The sequence below is a fragment of the Mustelus asterias genome, unplaced genomic scaffold (assembly GCF_964213995.1).
Source record: "Mustelus asterias unplaced genomic scaffold, sMusAst1.hap1.1 HAP1_SCAFFOLD_663, whole genome shotgun sequence".
Taxonomy (NCBI): domain Eukaryota; kingdom Metazoa; phylum Chordata; class Chondrichthyes; order Carcharhiniformes; family Triakidae; genus Mustelus; species Mustelus asterias.
In genome coordinates, this window is record NW_027590612.1 from 113555 (window position 1) to 126170 (window position 12616).

A 12616-nucleotide genomic window follows, 5' to 3' on the forward strand; every position below is an offset into this window, starting at 1 on the left:
TGCAGGTTAGGTCGATTGGCCATGCTAAATTGCCCCTTAATGTCCACAGATGTGCAGGTTAGAAGGGTTGGCCATGCTAAAGTGCCCCTATTATTTTTTATTCATTCGTGGGTCATGGGCGTCGCTGGCTGGGCCAGCATTTATTGCCCATCCCTAGTTGCCCTTGTTCAGAGGGCAATTGAGAGTCAACCTCATTGCTGTGGCTCTGGCATCACATGTAGGCCAGACCAGGTAAGGACGGCAGATTTCCTCCCCCAAAGGGAACCAGATGGGTTTCTCCAATCGGCAATGGTTTCATGGTCACCAGTAGATTCTTAGTTCCAGATTTTTTTATTGAATTCAAATCCCACCATCTGCCGTGGCAGGATTCGAACCCAGGTCCCCAGGACATTAGCTGAGTTTCTGGATTGATAGTCTAGAAGTGGGCAGCACGGTGGCACAGTGGTTGGCGCTGCTGCCTCACAGCGCCAGGGAGCCAGGTTCGATTCCCGGCTTGGGTCACTATCAATGTGGAGTTTGCACATTCTCCCCGTGTCTGCGTGGGTTTCCTCCGGGTGCTCCGGTTTCCTCCCACATTCTGAAAGACGTGCTGGTTAGGGTGCATTGACCCGAACAGGCGCTGGACCGTGGTGACTAGGGGAATTTCACAGTAACTTCATTGCAGTGTCAATGTAAGCCTTACTTGTGACCAATGAATAAACTTTAATACCACTAGGCCATCGCCTCCCCGATATTGTGGATGGCCTGTTATTTAGTTTATTTTATCCATTTAAATTGAAAACTAAAGAAGAAAGTGCATCCATGTCACACTCTTCACATCCCAGAGTGGTCAGAGAGATGCCATACTATTATAACACAAACTCTCCATCAATCATTTATCTTCCATATTTAAGAAGGGGCTTCTCTGGCTCTCTGTATCAAATCTCACCCATTTCATCTCAAATCAACGTGTTCCCATTTACAATCCTCAATCAACGTTGCAAAACTGGATTATCAGGTCATTATCACATAGCTGTCTGTGGGAGCTTGCTGTGCACAGTTTGGCCGCGGGTGTTACCTTTACAACAGCGACTACACTTCAATGGCTGTGAAGTGTTTGGGGTTGACTGTCGATTGGGAAAGGTACCATCTGGATTGATTTGATTTGATTTGATTTATTATTATCACATATATTAGCATACAGTGAAATGTACTGTTTCTTGCGCGCTACACAGACAAAGCATACCGTTCATAGAGAAGGAAAGGGGAGGGTGCAGAATGTAGTGTTACAGTCATAGCCAGGGTGTAGAGAAAGATCAACTTAATACAAGGTGGGTCCATTCAAAAGTCTGACGACAGCAGGGAAGAAGCTGTTCTTGAGTCGGTTGGTACTTGGCCTCAGACTTTTGTATCTTTTTCCCGATGGAAGAAGGTGGAAGAGAGAATGTCCGGGGTGCGTGGGGATTGCAAGTCACTCTTAAGCTCCTCACCCAACAGGGAGGAGATGGGAGCACACTCTTGCCAGCGTTGTACAGGATGTCAGTGAGGCCAGAGCTGGAATATCGTGCACAGTTTTGGGGTCTTCGTAATTAAGGAGGGAAATACTTGCATCGGAGGCAGTGCGGAGATGGTTCACTGGGATTGGTCACTAGGATGAGAGGGTTGTCCTATGATCAGAGGCTGTGACCTCTGGACTTTAGAAAAACGAGGGAAAAGGTCACAGTGAAAGGTACTTGTTTCTGAAAGGGTTTGACAGGGTGGACACTGGCAGGTTGTCTCTTGTGGTTGGGGAATCTACAATCTAGGGGCAGCTAAGGGTGGCACGGTGGCACAGTGGTTAGCACTGCTGCCTCACGGTGCCAGGGACCCAGGTTCGATTCCCGGCTTGGGTCACTGTCTGTGCGGAGTCTGCACGTTCTCCCCGTGTCTGCGTGGGTTTCCTCCGGGTGCTCCGGTTTCCTCCCACAAACTGAAAGACGTGCTGGTTAGGGTGCATTGGCCGTGCTAAATTCTCCCTCAGTGTACCCGAACAGGCGCCAGAGTGTGGCGACTAGGGAAATTTCACAGTAACTTCATTGCGGTGTGAATGTAAGCCTTACTTGTGACTAATAAACATTAATGTAACATAACATAACACAGGGGCACAGTCTCAGGGTAAGTGGCTGATCATTTCCCCCCTGAGATGAGGGGGGAAATTTCTTTTGGTTGTGAACCTTTGGAATTGTCTACCTCACAGGGATGTGGGCACTCCGCCATTGAGTGGATTTAAAGCTGGGATTGGCGGGTCTCTCAGGGAATCAAGGGGATTGGGGAGCGGGGCAGGAAAGTGGTGTTGTAGCCCAAGATCAGCCATGATCATATTAAATAGAGTCGTAGAGGTTTACAGCATGGAAACAGGCCCTTCGACCCAACTTGTCCATGCCGCCCTTTTTTTTTAAACCCTGAAGTTAGTCCCAATTGCCCGCATTTGGCCCATATCCCTCTATACCCATCGTACCCATGTTACTGTCTAAATGCTTTTTTTAAAAAAAAATTGTACCCGCCTCTGCTACTACCTCTGGCAGCTCGTTCCAGACACTCACCACCCTCTGTGTGGAATAATTGCCCCTCTAGACTAAACTGTATCTCTGCCCTCTCACCTGAAACCTATGCCCTCTAGTTTTAGACTCCCCTACCTTTGGGAAAAGATATTGACTATCGAGCTGATCTATGCCCCTCATTATTTTATAGACCTCTATAAGATCACCCCTCAGCCTCCTACACTCCAGAGAAAAAAGTCCAGCCTCTTCTTATAACTCAATCCATCAAGTCCCGGTAGCATCCTAGTAAATCTTTTCTGCACTCTTTCTAGTTTAATAATATCCTTTCCATAATCGGGTGACCAGAACTGTACACAGTATTCCGAGTGTGGCCTTACCAATGTCTTGTACAATCTCAACAAGACGTCCCAACTCCTGTATTCAATGTTCTGATGTGGAGATGCCGGCGTTGGACTGGGGTAAACACAGTAAGAAGTTTAACAACACCAGGTTAAAGTCCAACAGGTTTATTTGGTAGCAAAAACCACACAAGCTTTCGGAGCTCTTTGTGAACAGAATTTCCACTCACCTGAAGAAGGGGCTTAGAGCTCCGAAAGCTTGTGTGGTTTTTGCTACTAAATAAACCTGTTGGACTTACACCTGGTGTTGTTAAACTTCTTTCAATGTTCTGACCAATGAAACCAAGCATGCTGAATGCCTTCTTCACCACTCTGACAGAAAGCAAATGACAGAGACTCAATGGACCTTGCGGCCTACTCCTGCTCCTATTTCTTGCATGTTCCTCTGTTTCAATCTATCCTCTTCCATCCCTTCATAGTTTGAAATGCCCCTGTTAAATTTACATTTCATGTCCTCTGGTCTCCTAAAAACTTCTTCGAGCCTTTCTTTGGAATTGAATTTCTTGATGCCAGGTTGCAAGCTGCCTCATGAATCTTTGTTGGCACAACATTCTTCCTCGACTATTGAGCCCAAAATTACACTAGCACGCCAATGATGATCTTATTAAGGTTCTGAAGAGTTGCATCTCAACCTCTATCCCCCTCGCTAGAAATCCCAATATTGGTTGAGGTATATTTTACTATAGTTGAGATTTGTCTTTTCCACTTATGTCTCTGTCGCTCTCCGAATCCTCAAATCCTTCCGCTTTTCCGCATGGCCCAAGCTCCCTCCATGCCGTGAGTCACTGGAATGAAGGTATAATGAAAGTGGAAGCAGGAAACTCTGCTGTTAGATGTGTTTCCGGGATTGGGCAGCACCTGCTGGACAATTCTGAGTGCGCCAATAGTTACACTAACAACCAATGTCAGATAATCAGTCGAGCTTGCAATATGGCTCATTTACACTTGATAGAAGTTTTTAAAGTTTATTAGTGTCACAAGTAGGCTTACATCAACGCTGCAATGAAGTTACTGTGAATAATCCCCAGTCACTACACTCCAGAGCATGTTCATGTACACTGAGGGAAAGTTTAACATGGCCAATGTACCTAACCAGCATGTCCTTGGACACTAAGGGACATTTTAGCATGGCCAATGTACCTAACCAGCACGTCCTTGGACACTAAGGGACATTTTAGCATGGCCAATGTACCTAACCAGCACGTCCTTGGACACTAACGGACAACTTAGCATGGCCAATGCACCTAACCAGCACGTCTTTCAGACTGTGGGAGGAAACTACAGGAGCACCCGGAGGAAACCCATGTAGACACGGGGAGAAAGTGCAAACTCCACACAGACAGTCACCCGAGGCCAGATTCGAACCCGGGTCCCTGGCACTGTGAGGCAGCAGCGCTAACCATTGTGTCGCCGTGTTGTCACAGGTCCTTGGGGAGCCTACTGTGTCCTGTTGCTCCCACCATGACAAAGCCTCGGCCAGCCAAGAGTTGACTTGCCAACCAATCAGCACTCTTCAACCCCCCCCCCGCCACCCCACCCCCTAATATAAGGTGTCGCAGCCATTTGAAATTTGGCATTCTTGCGTTTATCCTGATGAGTGCAAGAGAAAAACCTTTGGCAGCATTTATCTGTTTTCAGCAAATATAATTATTTCTTTACTCCAATGTGTTAACTCAAACTTACCTAAGAGGCATTCCTTATTATATATCAGAGACAGACATCTTGGCATAGCTGCTCACTCGAAATAGCAACAAGCTGAATAATTAGCTAAATCGCTTCAGGTGCTTTTGTTTGTTTTAAAACCTGCTCTTGGGATTTCAGCATTGTTAACAATGTTGCCCATCCTTATTTGCCTTCTTGAACCGCTGCACTGGGTGAGGAGTAGGTACATTCACCATAAGGTAGTCGGAGTTTGACCCAGGGTCAACACACCTAAATAGCGCATCTTCCGGTCACAAGAATCACAGATGTCAATTTTTAGCCAATTCGATTCCCTCCACGTGATATCAAGGAATGGCCGAAGGCTCCGGATACTGCAAAGGGAATGGGCCCTGATTAAATTCCAGCAATAATCCTGAAGACATCTGCTCCAGAACTTGCCGCGACCCTAGCCAAGCTGTTGCAGTCCAACTTAAATCTGGCATCAATGACTTTCCTTGCATCGTAAGAGGTGGGGACGTTGGTTGATGACTACGCAATGTTCAGCACTGTTCACGATCTCTTTGCCGCAGAAGGCTGTGGAAGCCGAGTCATTGAGTGTCTTTAAGGCAGAGATAGATAGGTTCTTGATTAATAAGGGGATCAGGGGCTATGGGGAAAAGGCAGGAGAATGGGGATGAGAAAAATATCAGCCATGATTGAATGGCGGAGCAGACTCGATGGGCCGAGTGGCCTAATTCTGCTCCTATGTCTTATGGTCTTATGGATACCGAAGCAGTCTATGACCAAATGCAGCAAGACCTGGACAATATCCAGGCTTGGAGCTGACAAGTGGCAAGTTTAAAGTGTTCAATTTTTCAAAGGCCCCTCTGATTTTTCTCCTCAACTTTGCTCATAGCTGTTTCCTGGAAACTATGGGTGGGGGTGGCACGGTGACACAGTGGTTAGCACTGCTGCCTCACAGCGCCAGGGACCCGGGTTCAATTCCCGGCTTTGGGTCACTGTCTGTGTGGAGTTTGCGCATTCTCCCCGTGCCTGCGTGGGTTTCCTCCGGGTGCTCCGGTTTCCTCCCACACTCCCAAAATGTGTGGGTTAGGTGGATTGGCCATGCTAAAATTGCCCATCAGTGTCAGGGGGACTAGCTAGGGTAAATGCATGGGGTGATGGGGATAGGGCCTGGGTGGGATTCTGGTCGGTGCAGACCTCGATGGGCCAAATGGTCTTCTTCTGCATTGTATGGATTCAATGATTCTATGACCTTCCGGGCGCACTCGTCCCGAAACCATAAAATCCTGCCCGAAGTCAATGGACCTTTGCACGGGTCATGTCCCACCCGTTACGATTCCCATGGCAGGCGGGCCAGTAAAATTTTGGCCTATGTTTCAAAGGAGAGCAGAGGGGGTACCTCAAAGATTTGGCAACCTGTGGGTACCACACGTTCATAGTTGAGGGCTCCCCAGCGATCGAAATGGTGGCTTACGGGTGTGGCACTAAGCGGTAGGTGCGTCAGTCCTCCTCTGCATTGTACAGTGCAATTTGATCATCCAAATGAGTGGTGGAGCAGGCTCGAAGGGCCGAATGGTCTACTCCTGCTTCTACTTTCTATGTTTCTAATTGTTAGCCCCAGTCCTTGCAAAGAGAGTTCGAGATGTTGCCATAACGTGATTGTACTGCAGAGGAGATTCACCAGGATGCTGCCTGGGCTGGAGGGTCTGAGCTATGAGGAAAGATTGGATAGGCCGGTGGTGTGTCCCTTGGAGTAGAGAAGGTTGAGAGGGGGACCTGATAGAGGTGGATAAGATTATAAGGATGGATTGAAAGGCATTATTTCCATAAGTAGAGGGGTCAATGGCCAGAGGGGGTAGATTTAAGAGAGGTAGAAGACTAAGAGGAGAGTTGAGGAGAAATATTTTCACCCAGAAGGTGGAGGGAGTCTGGGACTCACTGCCTAACAGGGTGGTGGAGTCAGAAACTCTCATTATGGGTGGGATTTTACAACCTGTCCCCTCCCGAAACCGTAAAATCCCGCCCAAGGTCAACGGACCTTTCCATGGTCTGCCCCTCGCCCGCTCTGATTCCCGTGGTGGGCGAGACAGTAAGATACTGTGGCGGCACGGTATCACAGTGGGCGGCACGGTAGCACAGTGGGTGGCACGGTAGCAAAGTGGGCGGCACGGTAGCACAGTGATTAGCACTGCTGCTTCACAGCTCCAGGGACCCGGGTTCAATTCCCGGCTTTGGGTCACTGTCTGTGTGGAGTTTGCGCATTCTCCCCGTGCCTGCGTGGGTTTCCTCCGGGTGCTCCGGTTTCCTCCCACACTCCCAAAATGTGTGGGTTAGGTGGATTGGCCATGCTAAAATTGCCCATCAGTGTCAGGGGGACTAGCTAGGGTAAATGCATGGGGTGATGGGGATAGGGCCTGGGTGGGATTCTGGTCGGTGCAGACCTCGATGGGCCAAATGGTCTTCTTCTGCATTGTATGGATTCAATGATTCTATGACCTTCCGGGCGCACTCGTCCCGAAACCATAAAATCCTGCCCGAAGTCAATGGACCTTTGCACGGGTCATGTCCCACCCGTTACGATTCCCATGGCAGGCGGGCCAGTAAAATTTTGGCCTATGTTTCAAAGGAGAGCAGAGGGGGTACCTCAAAGATTTGGCAACCTGTGGGTACCACACGTTCATAGTTGAGGGCTCCCCAGCGATCGAAATGGTGGCTTACGGGTGTGGCACTAAGCGGTAGGTGCGTCAGTCCTCCTCTGCATTGTACAGTGCAATTTGATCATCCAAATGAGTGGTGGAGCAGGCTCGAAGGGCCGAATGGTCTACTCCTGCTTCTACTTTCTATGTTTCTAATTGTTAGCCCCAGTCCTTGCAAAGAGAGTTCGAGATGTTGCCATAACGTGATTGTACTGCAGAGGAGATTCACCAGGATGCTGCCTGGGCTGGAGGGTCTGAGCTATGAGGAAAGATTGGATAGGCCGGTGGTGTGTCCCTTGGAGTAGAGAAGGTTGAGAGGGGGACCTGATAGAGGTGGATAAGATTATAAGGATGGATTGAAAGGCATTATTTCCATAAGTAGAGGGGTCAATGGCCAGAGGGGGTAGATTTAAGAGAGGTAGAAGACTAAGAGGAGAGTTGAGGAGAAATATTTTCACCCAGAAGGTGGAGGGAGTCTGGGACTCACTGCCTAACAGGGTGGTGGAGTCAGAAACTCTCATTATGGGTGGGATTTTACAACCTGTCCCCTCCCGAAACCGTAAAATCCCGCCCAAGGTCAACGGACCTTTCCATGGTCTGCCCCTCGCCCGCTCTGATTCCCGTGGTGGGCGAGACAGTAAGATACTGTGGCGGCACGGTATCACAGTGGGCGGCACGGTAGCACAGTGGGTGGCACGGTAGCAAAGTGGGCGGCACGGTAGCACAGTGGGCGGCACGGTAGCACAGTGGGTGGCACGGTAGCACAGTGGGTGGCACGGTAGCACAGTGGGCAGCACGGTAGCACAGTGGGTGGCACGGTAGCACAGTGGGCAGCACGGTAGCACAGTGGGCGGCACGGTAGCACAGTGGGTGGCACGGTAGCACAGTGGGTGGCACGGTAGCACAGTGGGCGGCACGGTAGCACAGTGGGCGGCACGGTAGCACAGTGGGCGGCACGGTAGCACAGTGGGTGGCACGGTAGCACAGTGGGCGGCACGGTAGCACAGTGATTAGCACTGCTGCTTCACAGCTCCAGGGACCTGGGTTTGATTCCCGGCTTGGGTCAGTGTCTGTGTGGAGTTTGCACATTCTCCTCGTGTCTGCGTGGGTTTCCTCCGGGTGCTCCGGCTTCCTCCCACAGTCCAAAGATGTGCGGGTTAGGTTGATTGGCCATGCTAAAAAAAATTGCCCCTTAGTGTCCTGGGATGCATAGATTAGAGGGATTAGCGGGTAAAATATGTAGGGATATGGGGGTAGGGTCTGGGTGGGATTGTGGTCGGTGCAGACTCGATGGGCCGAATGGCCTCTTTCTGTACTGTAGGGTTTCTATGATTTCTATGATACTGGGATATATTTGAGAAGTATTTAGATTTTATGGGAAGGTGATGGCCTAGTGGTATTATCGCTAGACTGTTAATCCAGAAGATCAGATAATGTTCTGGGGACCCGGGTTCGAATCCTGCCACAGCAGATGATGGAATTTAAATTCAATAAAAGGATAGCTGGAATTTAAGGTCCAATGATCACATTGTCAATTGTCAGAAAAACCCGCCTGGTTCACTAATGTCCTTTAGGGAAGGAAATCTGCCATCCTTACCCAGTCTGGCCTACATGTGACTCCAGAGCCCACAGCAATGTGGTTGACTCTCAACCGGGGGTGCAACGGTGGCACTGGGGGCGGCACGGTGGCACAGTGGTTAGCATTGCTGCCTCACAGCGCCAGGGATCAAAGTTCGATTCCGGCCTTGGGTCACTGTCTGTGTGGAGTTTGCACATTCTCCCCGTGTCTGCTTGGGTTTCCTCCGGGTGCTCCGGTTTCCTCCCACAGTCCAAAGATGTGCGGGTTAGGTGAATTGGCCACGCTAAATTGACCGTAGTGTCAGGGGATTAGCAGGGAAAATATGTGGGGTTACAGGAAAACGGCATGGGTGGGATTATGGTTGGTGCAGAATCGATGGGCTGAATGGCCTCTTTCTGCACTGTAGGGATTCTATAATTTCATCAAGTCTCAAGGCAGAGAAAAGGAGAAGCTGCATCTCACAGAGGGTTGTGAATCTATGGAACTCATTGTCCCAGAGAGCAGTGGATGCAGAATCAATCAATATATTCTAGAAAGAGACAGATAAATATTTGATTCTATGCCCCTCTAAAGTTCAAGGGCAATTAGGGATGGGTAATAAAATGCTGGCCAGCCAGCGACGCCCATGCCCCACGAAGGAATAAAGAAACTTGGGCTGCCGTAGCCTCCAGGGCTAAGCACTGGAAAATGGGATTAGTGTAATCAGATCTTTGTTGACCGGCGTGGACAGGATGGGCTGAATGGCCTTCTTTTATGCTGTACACATGTACGAATCTTCCTTCTTTGATAATTCTTACAATTCCTGCTGCAATGTACACTCTTTCAATCTTCTCTTGTCTCTTTTCCAGGCCAGAGCTTAGGATACGGTTTCGTCAACTACGTGGACCCGAATGACGCGGACAAAGCCATTAACACTTTAAATGGTCTCAAACTGCAAACCAAAACTATCAAGGTAGGCTCAAATCATCTTGCCTCTTGGTGCAGCATTGGTCTTGGTCCTTATTATCCGAGGGTAATATGACTCTGGGGCAAAGAGACCTGGAATTGAAAGGTACTTTCAGTAACTGACCATGAAACTATCATTGATTGTTGCAAAACCCCATCTGGTTCACTAATGTCCCTTTAGGGAAGGAAATCTGCCGTCCTTACCCGGTCTGGCCTACATGTGTCTCCAGAGCCACAGCAATGTGGTTGACTCTCAACTGCACCCTGGAATCATAGAATCATAGAACCCTGACAATGCAGAAGGAGGTCGTTCGGCCCATTGTGTTTGTGCCGACTCTCTCTGACAGAGTGCCTTACCCCAGCCCTTTCCCCCACCCTAACCCCACACATTCCCCATGGCTAATCCATCTAGCCTACTCATCTTTGGACACTAAGGGACAATTTAGCAATGGCCAATCCATCTAACCTAAAGTTTATTTAAAGCTTATTTATTAGTCACAAGTAGGCTTACATTAACACTGCAATGAAGTTACTGTGAAAATCCGTGAGTCGCCACACTCCGGCGCCTGTTCAGGTACACGGGGAGAGAATTTAGCACCGCCAATGCACCCTAACCAGCACGTCTTTGGACTGTGGGGGGAGACTGGAGCACCCGGAGGAAACCCACGCAGACACGGGGAAAACTCCACACAGACAGTGACCCATGCCAGGAATTGAACCCGTGTCCCTGGCGCTGTGAGGCAGCAGTGCTAACCCACTGCGCCACCATGCTGCCCCTTATTCATCTTTGGACACTAGGGGACAATTTACCATGGCCAATCCACCTAACCTACACATCTTTGCACTGTGGGAGGAAACAGGAGCCCTCGGAGCAAACCCACGCAGACACGGGCTGAGCAAGACACTCAGTTCAAGGGGCAATTAGGGGTGGGCAACAAATGGTGACCCTGCCAGTTGTAAACTAAAGGTCACTTTGTTGGAACTTGTTCGCCCTGGCTCCTGCCCCTGGCACCTTTTGCCTGGCCCGGCTCCCAACCCAGCTTCTCCCCACCTCCCTATTTCTCTGCTCCACCCCACCTCCCCAACACCCACCTCCCTCCAAAGTATTGTTTCTTGCGCGCTATACAGACAAAACATACCCCAATTGTACCAATGTGGCCCTCCTTACATTTTTGCTCTCGAGAGGGTGCAGAGGAGATTCACCAGGATGCTGCCTGGGCTGGAGTGTTTCAGCTGTGAAGAGAGGCTGGCTAGGCCGGGGCCTGTTTTCCTCAGAGCAGAGAAGGCTGAGGAGGGAACCTGATTGAGGTGCACACAGTTATGAGACATACATGGGGTAGATCGGAAGAAACTTTTCCCTTTTGTAGAAGGATCAATAACCAGGGGGGCAGAGATTCAAGATAAGGGGCCAGGAGATTTAGAGGGGATGTGAGGAATAATATTTTCACCCAGAGGGTGGTGGGAATCACTGCCTGAAAGGGTGGTAGAGACGGTGTAGGGATCATTCATTCCTTTGAACTGACAAGGGCACAGCACTGGCAGGGAGTTTTAAAATGAATTTCTTTTATTGAACAGAAATTAAAATTAACATGACAAAAACGAAAAGAGAAAGCAAACTTGGGACTGGCAGCTCCTGTACTGATCTTAAAAACAAACTGCACAAACACGCTGAAATCCACAATATATCTTAACCCTTATCTAGTTATTGTGAATGTTCAAGATGCTGTTTGATAGATTATATTAATATTAGACAGGACACCGGAGTTCATAGAATTATAGAATCCCTACAGTACAGAAGGAGGCCATTTAGCCCATCGAGTCTGCACTGACCACAATCCCACCCAAGCCCTATTCCCGTAACCCCAGATATTTTATCTGCCAATCCCCTGTCACTAGGGTCAACTGAGCAGGGCCAATCAACCTAACCCACACATCTTTGGACTATGGGAGGAAACCAGAGCACTTGGCGGAAACCCACGCAGACACGGGGAGAATGTGCAAACTCCGCACAGACAGTGACCCAAGGTGGGAATCGAACCTGGGTCCCTGGCGCTGTGAGGCAGCAGTGCTAACCCACTGTGCCACCGTGCTGCCCTGTTCTTCGCAGGCTGACTCTGTCTGGAAAAAAACATGTCTTGCAGCTGCTGTTGTTTGCCTGTATTGTGTACCCTTCAGGAATGCAGTCAGTTTTCAGCTAACCCAGCATGCCTTCTGAGTTATAAAATGTCCTCAATACAGCTTTAACGTGTGGTTGCATAGACAGAAATTTCTTAAGATGAAGTCTTTGCATAGACTGATGCAAACAGGACTAAATATGCACAGAATCTCTCAGGCGGGAAACCTCATAACATTTAAGAAGGGCTTGAAATGCAGCAGCTACGGTTCAAGTGCTGGAAAATGACATGAGAGTAGATAAGTGCTTGATGCCAGCGCTCACACAATGGGCCGAAGGGCCTCTTCCTGTGCTGTTAAACTCAGTGATTCCATTGTTCTAAAAATAAATCACCCCTGCCCCGCCTCCCCAGGCCCCATCGTACCCTGCCACCCCTCCCCACCTCCCCAGGCCCCATGGTACCCTGCCACCCCTCCCAACCTCCCCAGGCCCCATGGTAACCTGCCACCCCTCCCCGCCTCCCCAGGCCCCATCGTACCCTGCCACCCCTCCCAACCTCCCCAGGCCCCATGGTACCCTGCCACCCCTCCCCATCTCCCCAGGCCCCATGGTACCCTGCCACCCCTCCCCATCTCCCCAGGCCCCATGGTACCCTGCCACCCCTCCCCGCCTCCCCAGGCCCCATCGTACCCTGCAACCCC

At 49.7% G+C, this 12616-nt stretch overlaps 1 protein-coding gene across 8 annotated transcripts in view; it reads left to right on the forward strand.

The window, feature by feature from the left end:
* The window catches only part of LOC144487240 (ELAV-like protein 2), a 78812-nt gene that overhangs the window by 17932 nt on the left and 48264 nt on the right, over positions 1-12616 (forward strand). For 7 of the 8 annotated variants that reach the window (XM_078205320.1, XM_078205318.1, XM_078205319.1 and 4 more), the window contains exon 2: positions 9706-9809. In XM_078205320.1, the coding sequence (XP_078061446.1) occupies positions 9706-9809 (104 nt within the window). Of the gene's footprint in view, positions 1-4984; positions 5088-9705; positions 9810-12616 lie in introns of those variants that run through there. The other variant, XM_078205323.1, reaches the window with a different exon arrangement.